The sequence below is a fragment of the Orycteropus afer genome, unplaced genomic scaffold (assembly GCF_000298275.1).
Source record: "Orycteropus afer afer isolate SDZICR_OR568_19922 unplaced genomic scaffold, OryAfe1.0 scaffold00168, whole genome shotgun sequence".
In the NCBI taxonomy this organism is placed as follows: Eukaryota; Metazoa; Chordata; class Mammalia; order Tubulidentata; family Orycteropodidae; genus Orycteropus; species Orycteropus afer.
Genome location: NW_006921755.1, coordinates 7,276,674 through 7,298,848, shown reverse-complemented (window position 1 = coordinate 7,298,848; position 22,175 = coordinate 7,276,674). Strand labels below are relative to the sequence as shown.

Here is a 22,175-nt window from a genome sequence, read left to right as displayed (position 1 = left end):
AGAGAGAAATGTTCTAACATATTTCTAATAATATATTATGTATGCCCACTACTTTTGATTCATGTAGGCTTATAATGCATTACAAAGAAAAGAAACAAATACCTGCCTAATTTTATTTATTAATTAATATATGTTTATATTAGTACAGATACTGTTTAAAACTGAAAGATAAAGATATATAGAAAATAGTTTCATATATGCTGACTAATCACTGTTTTCCAGGAATCAGCTTATAATATGAATCTGCGATTTCCATTCAGAGAGAATCTAAATCTCTTCCCTTCATCTTTTGTGTGTCAGGATTTGTCACTCTTCCCACAAACAAAATTGATTCTGGGGGGAAAAAAAAACAAATAAACCATATTTTAGCAGTTGCTAGAGATAAAAAACAACTGACAATAATTAGTTTTTCTTAATATTTTAACAAATCATTTAGTCTTTTATTCTATATAAGATAAATAGGCAATGCCTAATAGCAAAACTTTCTTCTTTGTCTAAAGACATAATTATATCATTATCAATCATTTTCCTGCAATTTATTAAGTAAATTAACATCCAAAACAGTTCTTCATGGAAAGTGTATTAGTCTTGCACTTCATATAGGAAAGCAAAAATACAGTGGCAGAGAGGTGTTCTAAATATAGAGACCCAACCATGCAAACAGAGCATAATAATATGGTGATGAACATGGTAGAGTTTTAAATTTAAAGTATTAGCAGTCATCTTTTTATGCATGTAATGTAAACCCACTGGGTTAAAAGTGCAGCTTCCTGGCTCTCATCCTTCAGCTCTGAATCAAAGCTCACTGATAAAGACAATATTTTCATATAGTCAGTGCTTTCAAAACCTCACTGAGGTGATAGAGGGTACAGCATAAATGCAAACACCTGTTTTCAGCCATTCTGTGTTTGCAAGTGAAAAGGAACCCAGAATAGAGGACAAAACAGAAATAAATGATGTGTCAAAATCCATCCACCTTTCTTTTCAACTAAGATAAGGAAGTGGCTTGAATGAATCAATGTCAGGTATTGCCTTGACTTAAATTCTTTATACTCAGAGGAAAAAAGTTAATTTCAAAAGTGAGAAAATGAAGTGGACATAATTTTAAAGTAAATGACAATCATATTTAAATGTATTTTTAAAAAAAGTCAAGAGCTCTTTCTCATTAACTCTTGATGCTAAAAAACACACTGCCATCAAGTTGATTCTGACCAGTAGTGAAGCTGTAGGACTGAGTAGAACTGCCCCATAGGTGTTTCCAAAGCTGTAATTCTTTAGTGAAGCAGACTGCCACCTCTTTCTCCCATGAAGCAGCCAGTGGGTTCAAAGAGCTGTACCAACTTTTCAGTTAGCAACCGAGGGCTTAACCTCTGTGCCACCAGGGCTCCTGAATTCTTGATTGTTCAATCTAAAAAGTAGACACACTTAGAAGAGGCAATAACAGAGAAACAGACATACTTTCTAGCAGATATTTTTTTCCTTTTATGAATAATTATAACCAACAATGCCTTGCCTCACAGTCTCAAAATAATTCTGGGATTAAGAAAAAAAATAGCACTATTTTGAAAATGGGTAAGAATATTAGATTTAGTCATGACAGAAATAAGCAGTGATTCTTGTGTCTTCATAATGCTATATGGCATTAAAATGCTTGTAAGTATTGTTTGTTAGATAAATTTTTAAAGTGACTTTATAGATAACTAACCTCATCATTGAAGACAATAATTTAGAATTTTAAACATCCAGTAGTATAGGACATTATGAAAAAGCCATTTGTCCCAGCCCTTTCTGTTTTCTTCACATTTTGAATTCACCACATTTTGAATTGAGTCTTCAAGCAGTCACTAATCTACTCACTGGTAAACTGAAAGGAGTAGTGAAATAACCCTTGGCATAATAGCGATGGCATTAGAGGCAGGCTGGAGAAGAATATTGTTTTCATTTTTCTCTTCATGCCCTCTTCCTACAGAAGGTACCCCTAATATTTAATGAATGCATTTATACAAAGTTGCTGTCAGATGAAAACAACTTTCACCTTCCCATATTAAAATACAATAGCATAACCAAACTAGAAAAAAAGATTTCTTCAGGAATACCCTGCCATTCTTGCTTCTCTCATAAGTCCAAGCATTCAGACTTCTAAACATCTTTTTTTTTTTTTTTTAGATTGTGTGAAGTACTGTCACTTTCAACATCATGATTCACTGCTTTCCCAGAAATGGTGCATTTCATGAAGCATCTTTCACAATTTTCTTCTGAAAGTCTATAAAGGCGGCCTACACCCTCAACATGAAAAAGGGAAAATAAGTTCTTTATTGCCCTGGAAGTTTGGCTTAGTAAGAGCTTTAGATGATTACATTGCAATATAAAACCTCCCTGATAGGAAAATTCAAATAATGCCTAGGTTTTGCACAATAGGACTGTTTTGGCCAAAGAATATTTTATATCTCGATTAAAAACTGGCTGTATTAAACCTAAAATCATTCTTCCCCATACTTTAGAAATTGTCAGATGAATATATTTATGTAAAGCATTGAGCATTTAATAGCCCACTGTGGCTACGCTAAGTCACCATGTCTGTTAATCGCAATGATTTCTTGAGTTCATTTGTGAGAGAAAAAAATAAATCACTGAATGTGTATTGTCCTAAGATAATAACAAATTCTACATTTTATATGGCAATAATTTACACCTCTGATAAATGATGGCCATTCATTTTAAACAATACTTTAACAGAGTCACCCTAGTTTCTAGTCTCATTATCGTAAGGAGCATAAAACAATAGAAATTGTCATTAAGGTCTGATAGTAAAGCATTATCACAAGTAAATAAATAAATAAATGGATTATTTCGTGTTTGAATTTTCACTGCTGTTTTACTGATAGCTATTATCTAACAAGTCATCAACTTAGAAACTGTAGAGTCAAACATAATTATTCTAACTGCTATTATTCCCTTGTGCGTTGATGCCCAATGCAGTCTCATTTTCTGTTCTTCATACTCAATAATTACATACTAATTATAAGAAATTAGGGTTATCCAAAGGTTAAAGAGGCATAGATAAAAAAAAAAATATATATCTTCTCAGAATATATTTTAACACTGACACATCCACTATTGGAATAGAAGTTGTGTTAATGCAATCTTAGCAATTCTAAAACTCTTCTGTTTCCAAGATATAATCTATAGAAAAGTCACCCAGCATCAGTTTCATGGAGATTGCAATGTTGTTGTTGTTGTTATGTGCCGTCAAGTCGGACCTGACTCATAGCGACCCCTCCTTGGGTTTCCGAGGCAGTATCACTACGGAAGAAGATTGTCCAACCTTCCTTCCAAGACTGGTATATATTCAGGAGGCCAATAATATCAGAATCCCTAGTTAATCTAACAGATTCAGGTTCTGAGTGTAGCTATGTCTTCTGTCCATGAAAACTAGTTGTACGGGGAAATGTCAGTTTTCTTTCCTTCATTTATTCAGTCATTTACTCATTTCTATTTATTGATTAAATGATATTGAACCTTTACTAGTCACAATATTACAGGTTTAAGATATTCTTTTATTTAACTCTATGAGATGAGTACTAATACTGTGTTCAAATAGATGGGAAAAACATGACTTAGAAAAGATAAGTAATGTCTCACAAATTTTAATTGAGTTAATAGAGCTCAAACTTGAGCCCAGGTCTGACAACCAAGTCCTATTCTCAATCACTAGAAATATAGATATTATATGTAAGGCACCTTGCCAGATATTAGGTTGGGTGCAGAAATGCATAAGATATGACTTCTGTTCTCTTGTAGTTTATAACTCTCAATGGGCATTATGACTCTTGAAGAGATCCTAGGTATAGACATAAAAAAATTTCTCTACTATACTCACGTTTCTGAACTTTCTTTTCTGCCCAAAATAGAGTGCTAAAATATACCCAAATGATCTTGATTGGCATGTGTTGACATTGTGTCAAATTCCAATCCAATTCACTACTTTTTCTGTATTCCCTTTTGTAGTCAATGACATCATTTTTCACCAATTGCTCAAATTGGAAATTATGTTTGGCCCCTCCCTCTCCCTGAGACCCTATACTCAGTCACTTGCTAAGTCTTTTACAACCTACCTCTAAAATTTTAGACAACTTTATCTCCAGCTTTCCAGTTCCACTCCAGTTGCAGCAAGATAGTTGATTTCAGAGACAAAGATGGGCCCAATACCCATTCTGCCTCTTTTTAGTTGTGCCACATTGGACAAACCACATAAAATCTCTCTGAGCTACTATGTGTTTACTAGTGAAATACCTAACTTACGAAGATGTTACCTTTAGAGATTATGCATATACATATATATATATATTAACAGGTAGAATATGTAATAGCAATGTTGACAATTATTATTACCACTGACCTATTTTTGGCTCCTGTTACCTCTTGAAGGAGCCCTGGTGTCACAACAGGTAAAGAATTCAGCTGCTAACCAAAAGGTCAGTGATTTGAACCCACCAGCTGTTCCAGGGAAGAAAGACGTGGCAGTCTGTTTCCATGAAGTTTTACAGCCTTATGGGGCAATTGTACACTATCCTGTTGGGTCACTATGAGTCAGAATTAATTTGACTGCAAAGGGCTTGGGGTATTTTGTTCTCTTTAAATGCAACACCTGGTACAATGTAGGCACTCAGCAAATATTCGCTGAAAGAATATAGGATTTCAGATATGTAGATTTCAATTAGCAGCTCAGACTAGATCTGCTTTAACTTAAGCAGTTCCCCCAAGGAATTCTCAATAAAGGTACCTTTTGGGTTATTCTTCATAATAAACAGAAATGGATGATTTGCTATAAATTGGTTTTGAGCCAGACTCATGATCGCAGGGACATGTATGCCTATGAAATAGAAATGATAGTTAGGTATACACATTAAAATATCATTAAGGAAAAAATATAAAAAATACTCTTTGTAGACAAGAAAGGACATATTGCTTAAGGGGTTAATGTGTAAAAATAACTATTTTAAACTACAGAGATATTTGGAATAAATTTAAAAAACAAAGAGCAGAAGAATAAATATAGGCACATTCATGTAATAATTCAAACTTCAGCTGAAAAATTTCATCCTTTAAATAGCAATTTTATGATCACTTTTTATATACATTAAATGATTTATTCTTACAATGTTTCCACTCTTAATTCCTACCTAGGTATTCCTCAGGCTTATGGTAATCACATGTAAGTTCAAATTCATTTTTTTCTTGCTTTTCCAAAATTGTTTTGTGAACTCAAAGCTTTTAGGATTTGTTCTGTAAATATGCACGGAATTTTTTATTATGAGGTTAGAAGTAGAGATTTTCTGACTTGATTTACAATGATAATTTTATATCATGCCATAGTGGCATTTGTCAATATTTAGAGCAGGAAAACTTTAATGGTTGGACATTTTTGCCTTTCGAGGTTAAATATCTCTACTCTCTACTCTCAATTAAGAAATTTTCTTTACAAATAATGTAAGGATTTTGTGCAATTATTTTCAGACTTAAGGAAAGATCATTTAAAAAATGTAATACGTGTAATCGAAATAGAAAAATGATCAAACACATCCTTAGTAATATAATATATATTGCATTCTTCTATCCAGAATATGATGACTATGCTACCCAAATTAACAATGAATATACACTAATGTCTGAATTGTGATGAATCAGAAAAACAAAGTCAGTACCTTCTATATTGTGGTGTAGTAAATTACATGGTATGGTTTTTCTAGCCATAGTCTTTGTAACTCCCACTAGATTACTGGGTGGGAACACACAATTTAAACTCCTGATTGTTAAAGTTATCCACCTGGTATATTTCTCTTAGAGCAGCATGAAGTAATCTTTTGGGAAGTTCACTCTCTTTCAGGTGCATAGAATTCTGATGTTGGGATTGGTTACTTTTGCCACTTGTCAGGTGTAAAATAAGCCTCCTAGAGACAGAAGGGAATCTCTCTGACTGCCGGCTGAGAGAGAGGCAATGCTGAGAGAGATGCATGGACGAGAGAGAGAAACATGCAGCTAGAGAGATGCCTAGCTGAGAGATGATGGCAGTGGAACCAAGAGGCACAAGACAGAGCAGCAAGCTTACCTGGCCCACAGAGGCAGAGGCCACGCCTACAGGCCAAGAGCCAGAGAGGCATGTCTGAGGGCACAGAAGAGGGGAGACTGTCCTGAACAAAGAACACATTCCTGAGCACATTCCTGACCTTCAATTGTATCCTGTTGCTTCTCTAATAAACCCCATAATCTATGAGCTCTCTGTGGCCACTGCAGCAAATTCTCAAACCCAGCAGAGAGGTGGTAAGTGCTGCAGGAGAGACACTTGGTGTCAAGGGTGGTAAGAGGGCTGGAGGGTGGTGGCATGTCTGGCCTCATAGGAGCAGGCCTTTGGCTGCTGATGGTGATTCTGTCTCTCTCTTGAGTAGTTAGAGGAGGTCAGAAGATGTTGCTTCCTTGGCCCTTTAGCAGTTGGTGTCAGAAGCAGGATTCAGTGCAGTGTCTCTTCAGTGACGTGACTTTGAGAAAGAAAGAAGGAAGGAGCCTAGGACGTAAAACTTTGGACTGTTAGATGGTTACTTTGGTTGGTGTTGCCTGTCATGGTGGAATATAGAGACATTATGCTGAAGCTGAGGGGAGAAAGGCCTGAGGCAAGAGCCAGGCCAATTAAAGGAAATAAACTGGTTCAGAGGCTAGGGCTTTTGGTTATAGCCAGCCAAAGGCCCAAGGCCATACATATAGAATGGGAAGATTATCAAGGTGAAGAGTTTAAACTGGAATGTCTTAAATAGGATTATGTGATTTGGATTATGTGTTTATCTAAATGTATTAAGGGTACTGAATGTTCTCTTTCCTAGTTAGAAATGATTATGGGATATTGATAACAGAGAGGTGTCAGTCCACCTTTGGCCAATACTTGATTGGATATGTTAAAAGGGGAAATAGAATTTGCCTAGAAGGAACAGAGGCTTTTGTTTCAAACCCTGTGTGTAGAGGTTAGGAGGCTTAGGAAGAAAACCTGAGCCCCACCTAGAATCTGCATAGGGAGGAAATTTGTACTTGAAAAGACCAATTCAGAACTACTGAGAGAACAGAAGATTTGCATTTGAAGAAAGGACCTGAATTAAAAAAAATGACTATTTGGCTTTTTGAATTTTGAGCAAGCAGATAGGCTTTGGGTGCATTGAGGCAGGAAAGTCATGGCCCATGACAAAAGTCATGGTCCAGGAAAGTCATGGCCCGTGACAAAAAAGCCCTTCCAGGACTGGAAGTTAAAGGAAGCTGGAGAGTAAAGGACCTTCTATGTTGCTCACTTGTGACCACCTGGGTCCACTTGAAGAGTAGAAATGGGGGAAGTTCAGCAATGAAGAAATGGGCTGAGTTTGGCACTCTTTGACATAGGCCATGGAGGCTAAGGATGAGAGGAAGAACTGGCTGGTCTGAAATGCAAGGAGTTTGTGGAACTAGTCCCTAAGGACTAATGATGAGAGAGAGAAGGTGCTGGCTGATCTGAAGTAAAGGGAAGAATGTGACTACCAAAACTTGGCAGCTGGTACACATGATGTAGCTGGGATGGCTGGGCTGAGCTGACCAGAACCCAGCCAAATGAAGAGGAAGATGTTTGACACTGAGCTGGTGTTAAATTGCTGTAATTTTATGGCTTGCACTGGGCTGGACTTTGCTTATTTATGGATGCAGATGTGCAAAGTTTCCAAGCAAAACAAAAGATTCTCCAGAGAGAAAGGAACATGCTTGTCTCGTCAGAGTACTGGTTTGATAGGGATGGGCATATTAGCATTAGCTATCTAAAATGGAAGATAAAGGCATGAAGTGGCTGGCTTACACACTTTCATGGGTGTGATTGTTCTTAAACTGATGGTGAAGGGGATGTTAATTTTTGAAGTAGAAAAGGGATGTTGGCTAGAAAAGTCAGGGGGTGGCCTGCAGTTTAGTAAATTATGTGATATGGCTTTTCTAGCCACAGTCTAACTTCCACCAGAGTACTGGGCGGGAGCATGCAATTTAAACTCCTGATTGTTAAAGTTATCTAGTTGGTGTATTTCTGTTGGAGTAGCACAAAGTAATCTTCTGGGAAGTTTGCTCTTTCTCAGGTGTGTAGAATTCCAATGTTGGGGTTGGTTAGTTTTGCCACCCTGCCAGACTTAAAATGACCCCCTCCTATAGGCAGCAAAGAATCAGTCTGACTACTGGCTGAGAGAGACACATTGCTGAGAGACACAAACTGTTGAGAGAGAGACATGTGACAGAGTGAGAGACATGTGGCTGAGAGAGATTCCCAGCTGAGAGATGATGGCCGTGGAACCAAAAGGCACAAGACAGAGTGGCAGGCTTACCTGGCCCATAGACACAGATGCCAGGGCTAGAGGCCAAGGGCCAAAGAGGCATGTCTAAGGGCACAGCAGAAGGGAGAAGATCCTGATTGAAGAATTCTATCCTGAGCGTTTTCCTGAAATTAAATTGTAGCCTACTGCTTCCTCGGAAGGAAGGTTGGGCAATCCTACTTCCGTAGTGATACTGCCTCGGAAACCCAAGGAGGGGTCGCTATGAGTCGGGGCCGACTCGACGGCAAATAACAACAACAACAACAACAACTGCTTCCCTAATAAACTCCAAAATCTGTGAGTTCTTTGCAGCCATTGCAGCAAATTATCAAACCCAGCAGAGAGGTTATGGGTGCTGCAGGAGGGACAGTTGGTATCAAGGGTGATAAGAGGGCTGGAGGGTGGTGGCATATCTGGCCTTATAGGAGCAGGCCATAGGCCACTGATGGTGATTCTGTCTTGTGTAGTTAGAGGAGGTAAGAAGATGTCGCCTCCCTGCCCCTTTAGCATATATTAAGTCAAGCCTCCTACTTCTATTTATTTTGACTCTTTGTGTTTCTTTTACTTGTTTCTAATCTGCCCCTGAGCATGTATCCCTGAAAGTCAAAATTCACAGGCTGACAATTCTGAAGTTTAGGTTTGAGGTACTTACTATGCCAATGTCACTATTGATCCTGCCTGCCTTCCCTTAGTTATGGTAACACTCCACTAGAAAACAGTAGACTAGCAATGAGAAGCAACAGACTATAATGGAAAAGCTCTACACTTGAAGTGGGGAGACCCAATCTCAGTTTCATTTTTACCAGCGATTAAAAGTCTGACCTTAGCCAAGCCACTCCACATTGTGGGGCCTGTTCATTCACAAATAAAATGAAAGTCTCAGACACTGATTTGTAAGGACTCTTCTAGTTCTATGTAAGAAGAGTTGAAAAAACTGTTTGCATAGGCCAGCAACCTCATCCAAATGCAACCTTTTGATTTCTCCAAGGACTGAAATAACCCATTCTCTCCAATCAAAGTTCCTTGAACTCAGCAATACAAAGTCCTTCAGAGATGATGGGAAGGTAGCAGGAGTCCCATGTATCTACCCAGAAGTCAAAGCCAATTGACACAATATAAAATTACAAATGAGTCAAGAAATTGATAATGTGGATATAAATGTATGAACATTTATTAAAAAGACATTTTAAATGACATGTTTCCTTTAAATATTGGTTAAAATTCAAATAGTATGAGGAATTAAAGTAAATTTATGAGGGATTAATTTAAGGTTTTTCTCCAATGAATTTTTGAGTATTAAATACTTGAGCTCCTACTTACACGTAGCATAGATACAATTTAAAATGTCATTCAGTAATGCATCATAGCTGAATGGTTCTCAAACTGTAATGTGCACACAAATCACATGGAGATCTTGGAAAATGCAGATTCTAATTCAATAGGTCTAGAGATTGGTCTGTCATTCTGGATGTCTAACAAATTCCAAAAGACAATGATGCTATTGGTTTAGCACCTCAAGGGCACAAGCCACTGTTGAGCAGTGGTTCTCAACCTTGGATGTATATTGAGATCACTTGGGAAATCCTAAGAAAATGCTGGAACATCAACCCCAGAGGTACTGATTTAATTGTTTTGGAGTGTGGCCGAGGCATAGGAATTTTAGAAGTTCCCCACGTGATTTTAATGTGCAATTAATATTTAAAGGCTGAGCCCTAAAGTTAAAAGTTATTTAAATTTATTATTTGATCCCTAATTTAAAGTTTTTTCCATATTGGCATAGGTTCCATTTACTAATTGACAGGTAATCCTATTTGCAAAAGAACAAATATCAGTAGATAGCTCTCAACACTTAATTAAATCCTTTCCCTCCCTTTTTGTTGTGGCTGTAGAAATATATAAACAGCTTATGCAGCAGTTTTCTTTTTTCATCCTGTTATGTACGAAATAGAAAAAGGGAAAAGATTAGAGCACTGGAAAACAACCAGCACCCTAACGCTCACTTTCTCTTCATCTCAGCTGCTAGCTTGTTGGGATATTATTTGACCTACCAGTTGATGTTGCAGCTTCACTGCCATCTTCATTTATCTCAAAGACAACTTTTTGTATGACTTGGGAAACATAAACCTCAGATGAATCTGGTGAAAAATATGAAAGTGTATTTAGTGCTAAAAATCAAAAGCTGTTACTGAGAAAGCCACAGTTAACTATATATTCAAATTTAAAATAAATAAATAAAAAAGAAGGAAAAAAAACCTCTTTCAAAGTTAGCCAATTTGCTAGAGATAAAGGTGGTTTAGACTTAGCTCTTACAGAGATGATTCAGGCTTAGCTCTGATATAAAAATAAAAACACAGGGGTATATGCCCCAAATCAGGAATCCTACAAGTGACGTATTTGAATGAATAGAAGATTTTTGCCACCCTGAGCTTTGATCTACTAACAGATAAAAATGACTTTTTAGATTTGAATTAACCCCATCCTGTGTGTTCAACCACAAAGCCAACTTGCCTTTTAAACTCTGTAGTTGGTTCTGATTTGGGTTTAAAACAAAATTTACTTTCTTTAAAGATGGTGAGGCTATGAAAATCTGAGGAGGTTTTATGTCATCTATTACAAAATTACTTCAAAGCTACTCCTTTAGAACCTGTTAAATTTTCAGTGTAAGATAGTGTTTTACAACCTTTTGTTCTGCTATGGGTACAAGCTGAGAGAGAAGGTCCCTCCTCTCCCCTTGGTGGGATTGATGTACATGCAAAGTGCCTCTGATATAGTGACCTGCAAAGATAGTTTCCTTGAGAAGGTGGAAGTGAAACCATGAGTTCAGAACCTGTCGGCCATCCCTGCTGTGATAAGACCAGAGAGATCTGACAATGTTTCTCAGAGTTCAGTGGTTGCATGAGGGTGGAGAGGGGAAGATACAAGTTTTGAATCCTGAAGAGAAAGGAGCACTTGAGAGAGAAAATTGATGTGACACAAGCAGCCATACATTTAGAACTATCCAAAAAGAAATACCTTAAAAAAGAGGAGCCAGCTCTGACTGCCTACTGAAAACCAAATCCCCTTCAAGAAAGAGAGAACTGAGTTTTTACTATGTGCCAGGTGCAGAAGTAGGTGATTTATGTACTCTTCTATGTATTTCTCTCAAAGCAACTAGGACATGTTAGGTTCCTTTCGAGTTGTCTTTGACTCATAGGACCCATGTATAACAGAACAAAACATGGCCAGCCCTGCACCTTCTTCACAATAGGATATGTTACCATACTTCACAGATGAGAAAATTGAGGCTCTGAAAGTTTAAGTATTTTACTAAAGGTGAAACAAGATGAAATAACCAAGTTAGAGTTCCAATGTTCCTCTCAAAGTCTCCAAAGTAACTCTCTGTACATGATTCTTTAAAGATAGTGAATTACATAATCATGAGTCAGTATTTCTTTCCTGTAGATACCCCAGAGAAACAGTGTTGACTGGTACACAGTAACTTTAATGAATGGCTGCTGCACAAAAGTATGTACTCTGGCGGCATAGTGCCTAACTCATTTGACTACTAACCAGAAGGCTGGTGGGTTTGAACCACCAGCCACTCCTTGAAAGGAAGGTTGGGCAATCTACTTTCATAGGATACCGCCTTGGAAACCCAAGGAGGGGTCGCTATGAGTTGGATCTGACTCCATGGCAGTGCGTTGCTTTTAATGACCACATACAGTTAGTGTAAGCTTTGGCTGTAGCAGTAAGAACTCAGGCAATAAGATAGACTCAAAGTAGTTAAAGCAACTCAAATAGAGAATATAGGTAGGGAAGAGAAAAAATGTCAGATATTTATTCTACTCTGTCCAGGGTTATTCTCTTGCAGAAATTCTTTAACGAAAAATTTTGGATAGTTTATAGAAGTCACAAATTGCAGAGCGAGTGGCTGTTTGAAAGGCAAGCTTCCCATGGCCAGAAAAAAGTTTAAGAGAAAGCATTTGAAAAATGGTTGAGGTTGTTTCAGGTCGGTGAGCGGGTACATTCCAGCATATATTTAGATAGTATTATATACTGGTATTTAATGTTGATTGGCTCATACCCAATGATGATGAATTTTCAAAGAAGTTCTATCTGTCAATGTGAGAATAAGTGTCAAAATCACGTCAAGGTGAAAACAAACATCCATTACATCTGTGTATCCCATTCAGCCACCTCCTCCTCCCAAACCCACTGCCATCAAGTCAATTTGAACTCATAGCAGCCCTACAGGACAGAATAGAACTGCCCGTAGGGTTCCTAGCCTATAAATCTTTACAGAAGCAAACTACTCCATCTTTCTCCCATGAAGGGGCACCTGTCAACCTTTTGGTTAGCAGCCAAATGCTTTAACCACTGTGCCACCAGAGCTCCTTCCTCCTCCTCCAGGAAAGCTAATTTATTCTGTTCATTTACCCACGTAATTGATGAGTGAATAAATTAATGAATGCCACTCCAAACCTCAGATATTTATATGGGAATAACCAAAACATTTCCACAATACTTCCATGTTATGATACAATAACCCATCAGACAGACAAGCTCTTTATATAAAACAGAAGGCTGAATATAAAAGAAGTAACTGGGGACAAATTGGCCTTCTTTATACAGTTTTTCTCTTGAGTTAGTTATTTTTGAACTACTGGGTACTGCCAAGGCAAGAAAAATTAAAACACTGTCTTTGGCTTTGTTGTGCAAGTGAGACCCTTTAACCATGTGTGATTTCCCAGGTGCAAGCAGAGGCATATCTACAGAAAATAGCGCCTATGGCAATTAGCTTTAAATTGCTGAACAATCTCTCACAGCTGGCATGGAAACTGTGAAGGCTAATAGAAACTGCTCATTGGCGCCCCACTCAAGTGGCAACCAGGGCATGTGCCAAACCTGCCATAGCCTAGACACGCCTCTGGGTTGCAAGTTGCATATGAGCTCCATCTTCTCAGAATTGTTGTCAGTCCAAAGGAGTATGTAGCTAAATCTGCAATCTGTAGCATTACAATTTCTAGATCGTGTTCATCATCCAGCAGCTTGTTGTTGCCTTTTTCAAAGGCCTTAATATGACTGAATTAACATGTGTAAATTGGTCTATAGGAGTTTTATTAGCTTTGCTTAGATAAGAGCCTCAAAGTTGTAATTCCATTATTCAGATAAAGAAATCCAAATGCAAAACAAAAGCTCGTCTAATGCTTTTACCTACATAGTTTCATTACAAGCATGGCTAGAAGGCTTATCTTGCATTCTAAAAATGCTTTTTGACTTTCATTAAGGAAAACTACTTAAATGCAAAATAGAGTGCTTGTTTACAGATGGTTCAACATGACTGTGACATGTACTCACCTAGTGTGTGTTGTCTGTCTGTGGCTGAATGCTTTCAGCTTTAAGATCAAACAGTTAATATAGTCAACTAAGAAAACATATTAAGATGATAATGTAAGAATTATTTATCATACTACCTGTTATTCCAGAAAGGTCACAGCCACCACTAAATATCTCAGTTATATTCAAGGAATACAAAGCTTCTTTGAAGTCTAATTTTTGTTCTATTTTAAACCTGTTTTTTTAAAAAAAACAGAAGCAGAGTATTAAACACTGCATATGTTTACTACCAAAGCCCTTCTTATAAAATGACTTGAGAGAGATTATATTGAGAAATCTTTTCTTTTATTATCATAATTACATTTTCTCACATTTCACATCATTTTCCCCAGGGCCATTGATTGTTCTGGGTTTCTCATAAATTGTTTATGAGATAAATAGTTGCTGGGAAGCGGAGGAAAGAAAACCCTATTCTTTAAAGTAATATTTACCAAACAAAATAGAGTGGAAGTTCTAAGTTTTCCATTGCTTAGTTCCTTCCTACAAAATTCAGAAGTTCCCTCTAGCAACTCTATCTATTCAATTTCTTCACACCCTCAAACATGTCTCCTGGCAGATGTCCAAGATACTGTACTATGGTAGGGGAGCAGGAGCTGACCATCCTTGAAAAAGATTGCTGGCTACTGGTGTAGAGAAAGGCATTAATAGCATATCATCCACCTCATCCAAAAGTGCTTGGATTGTTACGGTTGATATGGCTTCCTTCAGTTTACAGACACACCCAATATCTTCCCAATGTTGTTGCTTTTATGTACCATTGAGTTGGACCCGACCCATAGCGACCCTTCCTTGGGTTTCCGAGGAAGTATCACTACGGAAGTAGATTGCCCCAATCTTCCTGCCGAGGAGTGGCTGGTGGATTTGAACCACCAGCCTTCTGCTTAGCAGTCAAGTGCCTTTGGCACTAAGCTACCAGAGCTTCTATCTTCCCAATAGTGACTATAAAAGAATGAAAGAGATAGGGGGAAAGGGCACTGGTCAGTCCTTTCAGTCCATAAATCAGGACTCTGGCATTCAGCTAACTAGTGTGGCCTCATTTTGCCTCACCTGACAGAAGGAATGGAACCAGAAGCTCTAAGGATTCCCTCAGGCACTGATCTTCTATGATTCCAAATTAACAACTACCACTGAATCTCATTTTTACATTTAAATAAAGAGAAAAAAAAAAAAGATTGTACTTAATTGACTTAGTCGTTATTATTGTTGTTGTTGTTGTTAGGTGCCGACCAGCGGGCTCCGACCCATGGTGATCTTATGTACAACAGAACAAAACACTGCCCAGTCCTGTGCCAACCTCACGATCCTTGCTATACTTGAGCTCATCGTTGTAGCCACTGTGACAATCCATCTTGCTGAAGGCCTTCCCCTTTTACACTGACCCTCTACTTTACCAAGCATGATATCCTTCTCCAGGGAATGATCCCTTCTGACAACAGTACCAAAGTAGATGAGATGAAGTCTGGCCATTTTCACTTCCAAGGAGCATTCCAGCAGCACTTCTTCTGGGGCAGATTTGTTAGGTCTTTTGCCCCCCACCATACTTTCACCATTCTTCACCAACACTACAACTCAAAAGCATCAACTCTTCTTCAGTCTTCCTTATTCATTATCCAGCTCTCAAATGCATATGAGGGGATTGAAAATACCATGGCTTGGGTTAGGCACACCTTAGTCTTCAAGGAGGTATCTTTGTTCTTCAGCACTTCAAAGTAGTCTTTTGCTGAAGATTTGCCCAATGCAGTATGTCTTTTGATGTCTTGACTACTGCTTCCATTGTTGTTGATTGTTGTTGTTGTTGTTGTTGTTAAGTGCCGTCAAGTCATTTCTGACTCATAGTGACCCCATGCACAGCAGAACAAAACACTGTCCGATCCCGCGCCAGCCCCACAACCCCTGCTATACTCGAGCCCATCATCGCAGCCACCATATCAATCCATGTCGTTGAAGGCCTCCCCTTCTTTTGTCGACCCTCAACCCTACCAAGCATGACATCCTTCTCCAGGGAATGGTCCCTCCTTACAACATGACCAAAATAGGTGAGACGAAGTCTGGCCATTCTTGCTTCTGGCTGCACTTCCTCCAGAACAGATCTGTTAGTTCTTTTAGCAGTCCACGGTACTTTCAGCATTCTTCGCCAGCACCACAACTCAAAAGCATCAACTCTTCTTCGGTCTTCCTTATTCATTGTCCAGCTCTCACATGCATACCAGGCGATTGGAAATATCATGGCTTGTGTTGGGCGCACCTTAGTCCTCAAGGAGATATCCTTGCTCCTCAGCACTTGAAACAGTTCCTTCACATTGACTTTCCCAATGCTACACGTCATCTAATGTCCTGACTGCTGCTTCCGTTGGCATCGATTGTAGAACCAAGCAACGTGAATTCCTTGACAACCTCAATCTTCTCTCCATTTATTGTGATGCTGCTCATTGGTCCAGTTGTGAGGATTTTTGTTTTCTTTCTATTGAGACATAATTCATACTGCAGACTGTATTTTTCAACCTTCATCAGTAGGTGCCTCAAGTCATCCTCACTTTCAGCAAGCAAAGTTGTATTGTCTGCATATCTCAGGTTGTTAATGATTCTTCCTCCAATCCTGATACCACGTTTTTCTTCATATAGTCCAGCTTCTTGGATTATTTGCTCAGCATATAGATTGAATAAGTGTGGAGAAAGAATGCAACCCTGATGCACTCCCTTCTTGATTTTAAACCATGTAGTGTCCCCTTGTTCTGTTCGAACGACAGCCTCCTGGTCAAGGTACAGATTCCTCATGAGTACAATCAAGTGCTCAGGAATTCCCATTCTTCTCAATGTTATCCATAATTTGTCATGATCCACACAATCAAATGCCTTTGCATAGTCAATAAAACACAAGTAAACATCTTTCTTGTTGATTGTAGAACCAAGTAATATGAAGTCTCTGACAATTTCAATCTTTTCTCCATTTATTGTGATACTGCTTATTGGTCCAGTTGTGAGGATTTTTGTTTTCTTTATATTGCGGTATAATCCATATTGCAGATTATAGTCTTCAATCTTCATCAGTAAGTGCTTCAAGTCATCTTCACTTTCAGTGAGCAAAGTGGTGTTGTCTGCATATTGCAGATTGTTAATGAGCCTTCCTCCAATCCTGATGCCATGTTATTTTTTCATATAGTCTGGCTTCTCATATTATTTTCTCAGCATACAGATTGAATAACTACAGTGAAAGGATACAACCCTAATGCACTCTCTTCCTGATTTTAAATCATGCACTATCCACTTGTTCTATTTGAACAACAGCCTCCTGGTCTACGTGTATGTTCCTCATGAGTACAATGAAGTGTTCCAGAATTCCCATTCTTCTCAATGTTATCCATAATTTGTTATAATAAAAACAATTGAATGTTTTTGCATAGTCAATAAAACACAAGCTAACATCTTTCTGGTATTCTTTGCTTTCAGCCAAGATCCATCTGACATAAGCAATGATATACCTCGTTCCATGTCCTCTTCTGAATCCAGCTTGCATTTCTGGAAGTTCTGTCAATATACTGCTGCAACTGTTTTTTAATTATCTTCAGTAAGATTTTACTTGTGTTTGATATTAATGACATTGTTCGATAATTTCCACATTCTGTGGGATAATGTTTCTTTGGAATGGGTACAAATATGGATCTCTTCCAGTCAGTTGTCCAGGTAGCTGTCTTCCCAATCTCTTGGCATAGCCCAGTGAGTTCCTCCAGTGCAGCATCCATTTGGTGAAACATCTCAGTGGGTATTCTGTCAACTCCTGGAGCCTTGTTTTTCACCAATTCCTTCAGTGCAGATTTGACTTTTTCCTTCAGTACCATTGGTTGTTCATCATATGCCACTTCCTAAAATGAATGAACATCCACCAATTCTTTTTGGTAGAGTGATTCTGTGTATTCTTTCCATCTTCTTTTGATGTTTCCTGCATCATTCAATATATTGTCCCTAGAATCTTTCAATATTGCAACTTGAGCCTTAAATTTTTTCTTCAGTTCTTTCAGCTTGAGAAATAGTGTGTTTTTCCCTTTTGGTATTCTAACCCCAGGTTTTTGCACATTTTATTATAAAAATTGACTTTGTCTTTGAGCTGTTCTTAGAAACATTCTGTTCAGCTCTTATCTTATCATTTCTTCTATTTGCTTTACCTACTCTCCATTCAAGGGCAAGTTTCAGAGTCCCTTCTGACATCTATTTTGGTCTTTTCTTCCTTTCCTGTCTTTTTAATGACCTCTTGCTTTCTTCATGGATGATTTTTTGATGCCATCCCACAATTCCTCTGGTTTTTGGTCACTGGTGTTCAATGCATCAAATCTATTCTTTAGATGGTCTCTAAATTCAGGACGGATATATTGAAGATTAGGAGCTCTGGTAGCATAGTGGCTAAAGCACTTGACTGCTAACCAGAAGGCTGGCAGTTCAAACCCACCAGCCACTCCTCAGAAGGAAGGTTGGGCAATCCTACTTCCGTAGTGATACTGCCTCAGAAACCCAAGGAGGGGTCGCTATGAGTTGGGGCTGACTCGATGGCACATAACAACAACAACAACAAATATTCAAGATTATATTTTGGCTCTTGCGGACTTGTTTTAATTGTCTTCAACTTCAAGTTGAACTTGCATACGAGCAGTTGATGGTCTGTTCCACAGTCAGCTCCTGGACTGGTTTTGGCTGAAGATACTGAGCTTTTCCATCACCTCTTGCCACAGATGTAGTCAATCTGATTCCTGTGTGTTCCATCTGGCAAAGTCCATGTGTATGGCCATCATTTGTGTTGTTGAAAAATGTATTTGCAATTAATAAGTTGTTGGTCTTGCAAAATTCTATCATGCTATCATGTCCAGTGTCATTTCTATCACCAAGGACATATTTACCAACAATTGGTGATTCTTCTTTGTTTCCAACTTTTGCATTCCAGTCACCAGTGATAATTAACATATATTAATTCCATGTTCAGTCAATTTCAGACTGCAGACATGGGTGGAAAATTTTCAATTTCCTCATGTTTGGCTTTGGTGGTTGGTGTGTAAATTTAAATAGGCATTTGACTGCTAACCAGATGCTGGTGGTTCAAATTCACCAGCCACTCCTCGGAAGAAAGGTTGGGCAATCTATTTCTGCAGTGATACCCCCTAGGAATCCCAAGGAGGGACCACTATGAGTCAGATCCGACTCCACAACACTGGTTACATTTTTAGTATTAACTGGTCTTCCTTATAGGTGTATTAGTATCCTATCACTGACAGCATTGTACTTCAGGGTAGATCTTGAAACATTCTTTGTGATGATGAATGTCACATCATTCCTCTTCAATTTGTCATTCCCGGCATAATAGATCATATAGTTGTCTGATTCAGAATGGCCAAAACCAGTCCATTTCAGCTCACTAATGCCTAGGAAATCAAGCTTTATGCATTCCATTCATTTTTGACAACTTCCAATGTTCCTAGATTCATATTTCATATATTCCATGTTCCGATTATTAATGGATGCTTGCAGCTGTTTCTTCTCATCTTGACTTGTGCCACATCTGGAAATGGAGGTCCTGAAAGCTTTACTTTATCCACATCATTAAGGTTGGCTGTACTCTGAGGAGGCAGCTCTTCCCCAGTCGTATCTTGAGTGCCCTCGGACCAAGGGGCTTATCTTCCAGCACTATATTGGATAATGTTTTAGAGCTATCCATAAAGTTTTCTGTAATATATGAGACAGTGTTTCACTGCTATTCATAAGGTTTTCACTGGCCAATTACTTGAGAAGTGGATGGCCTCTTCCTTCTTCAAGTATGTCTTACTCTGGAAGCTCTGCTGAAACCTGTCGACCATGAGTAACCCTACTGACATTTGAAACACTGGTGGCATAGTCCCCAGCCTCACAACAACATGCAAGCCACCACAGTATGACAAACTGACAGACAAGCTCATCTCCCTTAATTGTTCTAAACCTTTCCACTCATTTCCTGGTCTCCCTTAGTTGTGCCAAAGCACCACTGGTTCACTTCCATGTCTTCCTTAGCTGTTCTGAACCAACTGCAGCTCACTTTCTAGTCTTCCTTAGCACACAGTTATAGAAGCTGGCAAGTCCCAAGTTCCCAGATCAAACGTCAAACTGGAGGCTTTTCCTGACTGATGCAGCTGCACGGGCTGATGAGATCAAGGTTGGCAGGCAGTATATCATCTGTTGCCTCCAGTGGATAATGAATCCAGTATCACCAGGCAGAATGGTGAATTGTTTGCTCACCAACAGTTGTAGCCACTACAACAAGATCCAGATCCACAGAATGTTTTGTAATTGACATTATAGATGCTAAGTTATTTCATGGTAAAATATTACATAGTTTTGGAAGATGTTAACTCATTCAGAGTCCTCTCTAAATGGGAATGGGCAGAAAATGAACATTAAAATCTCCTGATAATGAAAATAGCTTATTCATGCCAACTGTTTTCAACTTTCTTCCTTACAACTTCCTATTAAGAAAGATAATGTACAGCAAAATGGTTCTGAGATTTTGTTTTGTTTTGTTCAGTTTTATTGCCACACTATTTTCTTTTAAACTGAACGCAGTACAGGCCTCTAAATGGTGAAGGACAAGTGCTCTAATCCAGTATAAGCTGGCTATTTTCAGTATAATAGACCAATGACTTTATTATAATGACAAGAATACCACAAGGCTTATTACAACTTCTAATAACCCCTAATTATCACTGGAGAGTCATTTAACTCACAATGTAGTCCAATGAAACTTACAGCAATAGAAACCCATTCCTGCCTTCCTGTAGCACTTACTCCACCCACTACTTCCATGAACCCAGGCACATGTGTTCTCACTCATGCCTGCCCCTCATGGCACCTGTTTTTAAACTCCTGGTTATCTTCCTGCAATTGCAGCTCTGTCATTTATTAGCTGTATACCAGAGGAAAGGTATTTACCTGTCTGCACCTCACCTGAATATAAAAAGATTTCTATCAAATTTGTTTGTGGGGATTGAATGAGATATGGTGAGTGAAACATCTAGTACAGTATCTGACACTATGATAGATGCATAATAAATGTTAGAATTTAATGAGAATATTAATGGAAACACTAATACATAATATTAGTTGAGTGCTAAATATTTTACACACATTGTCTCATGGAATCCTCACAACAACCCTAAGAAATATATATTACCATATTAATATAATATAATATTAACATTATCATATTAAAAAATACAAAAATATAAAATCTTAGACGAGTAAGGTAATTTGCTAGTAAGAAAATGGAAGAGCACTTTGTCTTAAATATTGTTTTATTTTCCATAATCTGGGTCCAAAATTTGATAAGACATACTGTGCTACCATATATTCACAATTTTTAAAGAAAGATATCAGCCAGAAAGACTATACCTATTATTTAAATAAGATATTATTATACTTCAGAACAATAGTGCTTAACAAATTTAAAGTCACAAAATTCTAAAACTCAATGACAAATATAAAGGCTCATCCAAGATAAATATATATACTTCAGACAAGTCACCCAGAATGAACAAAAGCACTGTGACTGAAAAATACATCTTTTTCACCATACCAGTTGCCGTCCAGTCAATTCCAACTCATGGTGACACCATTTGTTTCAGAGCAGGACTACTTCATAGTGTTTTCAATGCAGTGACCTTCAAAAGCCAGTCGCCTGGCTTTTCTTCCTAGGCTCCTCTGGGTTGGTTCAAACTGCCAGCATTTCAGTTAGTAGTTGAGCACTTAACAATTTTTGGCCCCAGGGATTCCTATAGCTTTCTAGAACACTACCATAATCATTCCAGTATTCAACTTGAAAATATTCAGTAATTCCTTATTGCATATGGGATTTACCAATCTTCATTCTTCTAAACCCCAGCTTAAGTCCTCCCTCATCTGTGAAGCCTTTGTTTATTGTTTCAGTTTATGTTGCTCCCTTTCCTCTCTTACTCTCTCACTCTTCATAAACATTCCATACTTATTGTACATTGTTCCCCATGTTTAGTAAATTTCTTATGTAAATCTTCTAGCACTCCATTTTATAACCAAATTATCAGTAAGTATCATATCTAACACTTTGCATCTTTTCTAAGTCCTTGCTCAGAGTAGGTCCCAGTCAGTCTGCTTTCAAACAGGAAATGAATTTGCTAGTAAGTTGTAAGATAATCAAGACTCTAAGGTTTTGAGCCAATAGACATGACGGCTAATTCTGTCTTTCGCTATTAATTGAATGATAATATGTCCATTATATGCCTCAATTTCCTGATCTGTGAAATGTGGAATGTAACCTAGTCAAGCTACACAACTACAACATTTAGTATTAAAATGTTGTTGTTGTTGTTAAGTGCCGTCGAGTCGTTTCCGACTCATAGCAACCCCATGCACAGCAGAACAAAACACTGCCTGATCCCGCACCAGCCCCACAAT

The 22,175-nt window shown here is 38.1% G+C and overlaps 1 protein-coding gene across 1 annotated transcript in view; it reads right to left on the bottom strand.

Moving 5' to 3' along the window:
- Positions 1 to 256: 256 nt before the first annotated feature.
- The window catches only part of SERPINI2 (serpin family I member 2), a 40,607-nt gene continuing 18,688 nt past the window's right edge, over positions 257 to 22,175 (bottom strand). Inside the window, exons 5-8 of the mRNA XM_007946656.2 lie at positions 13,814 to 13,911; positions 10,409 to 10,495; positions 4,784 to 4,873; positions 257 to 333 (exon numbers count right to left, since the gene is read on the bottom strand). Of these exons, the coding sequence (XP_007944847.1) occupies positions 257 to 333; positions 4,784 to 4,873; positions 10,409 to 10,495; positions 13,814 to 13,911 (352 nt within the window). The remainder of the gene's footprint in view (positions 334 to 4,783; positions 4,874 to 10,408; positions 10,496 to 13,813; positions 13,912 to 22,175) is intronic.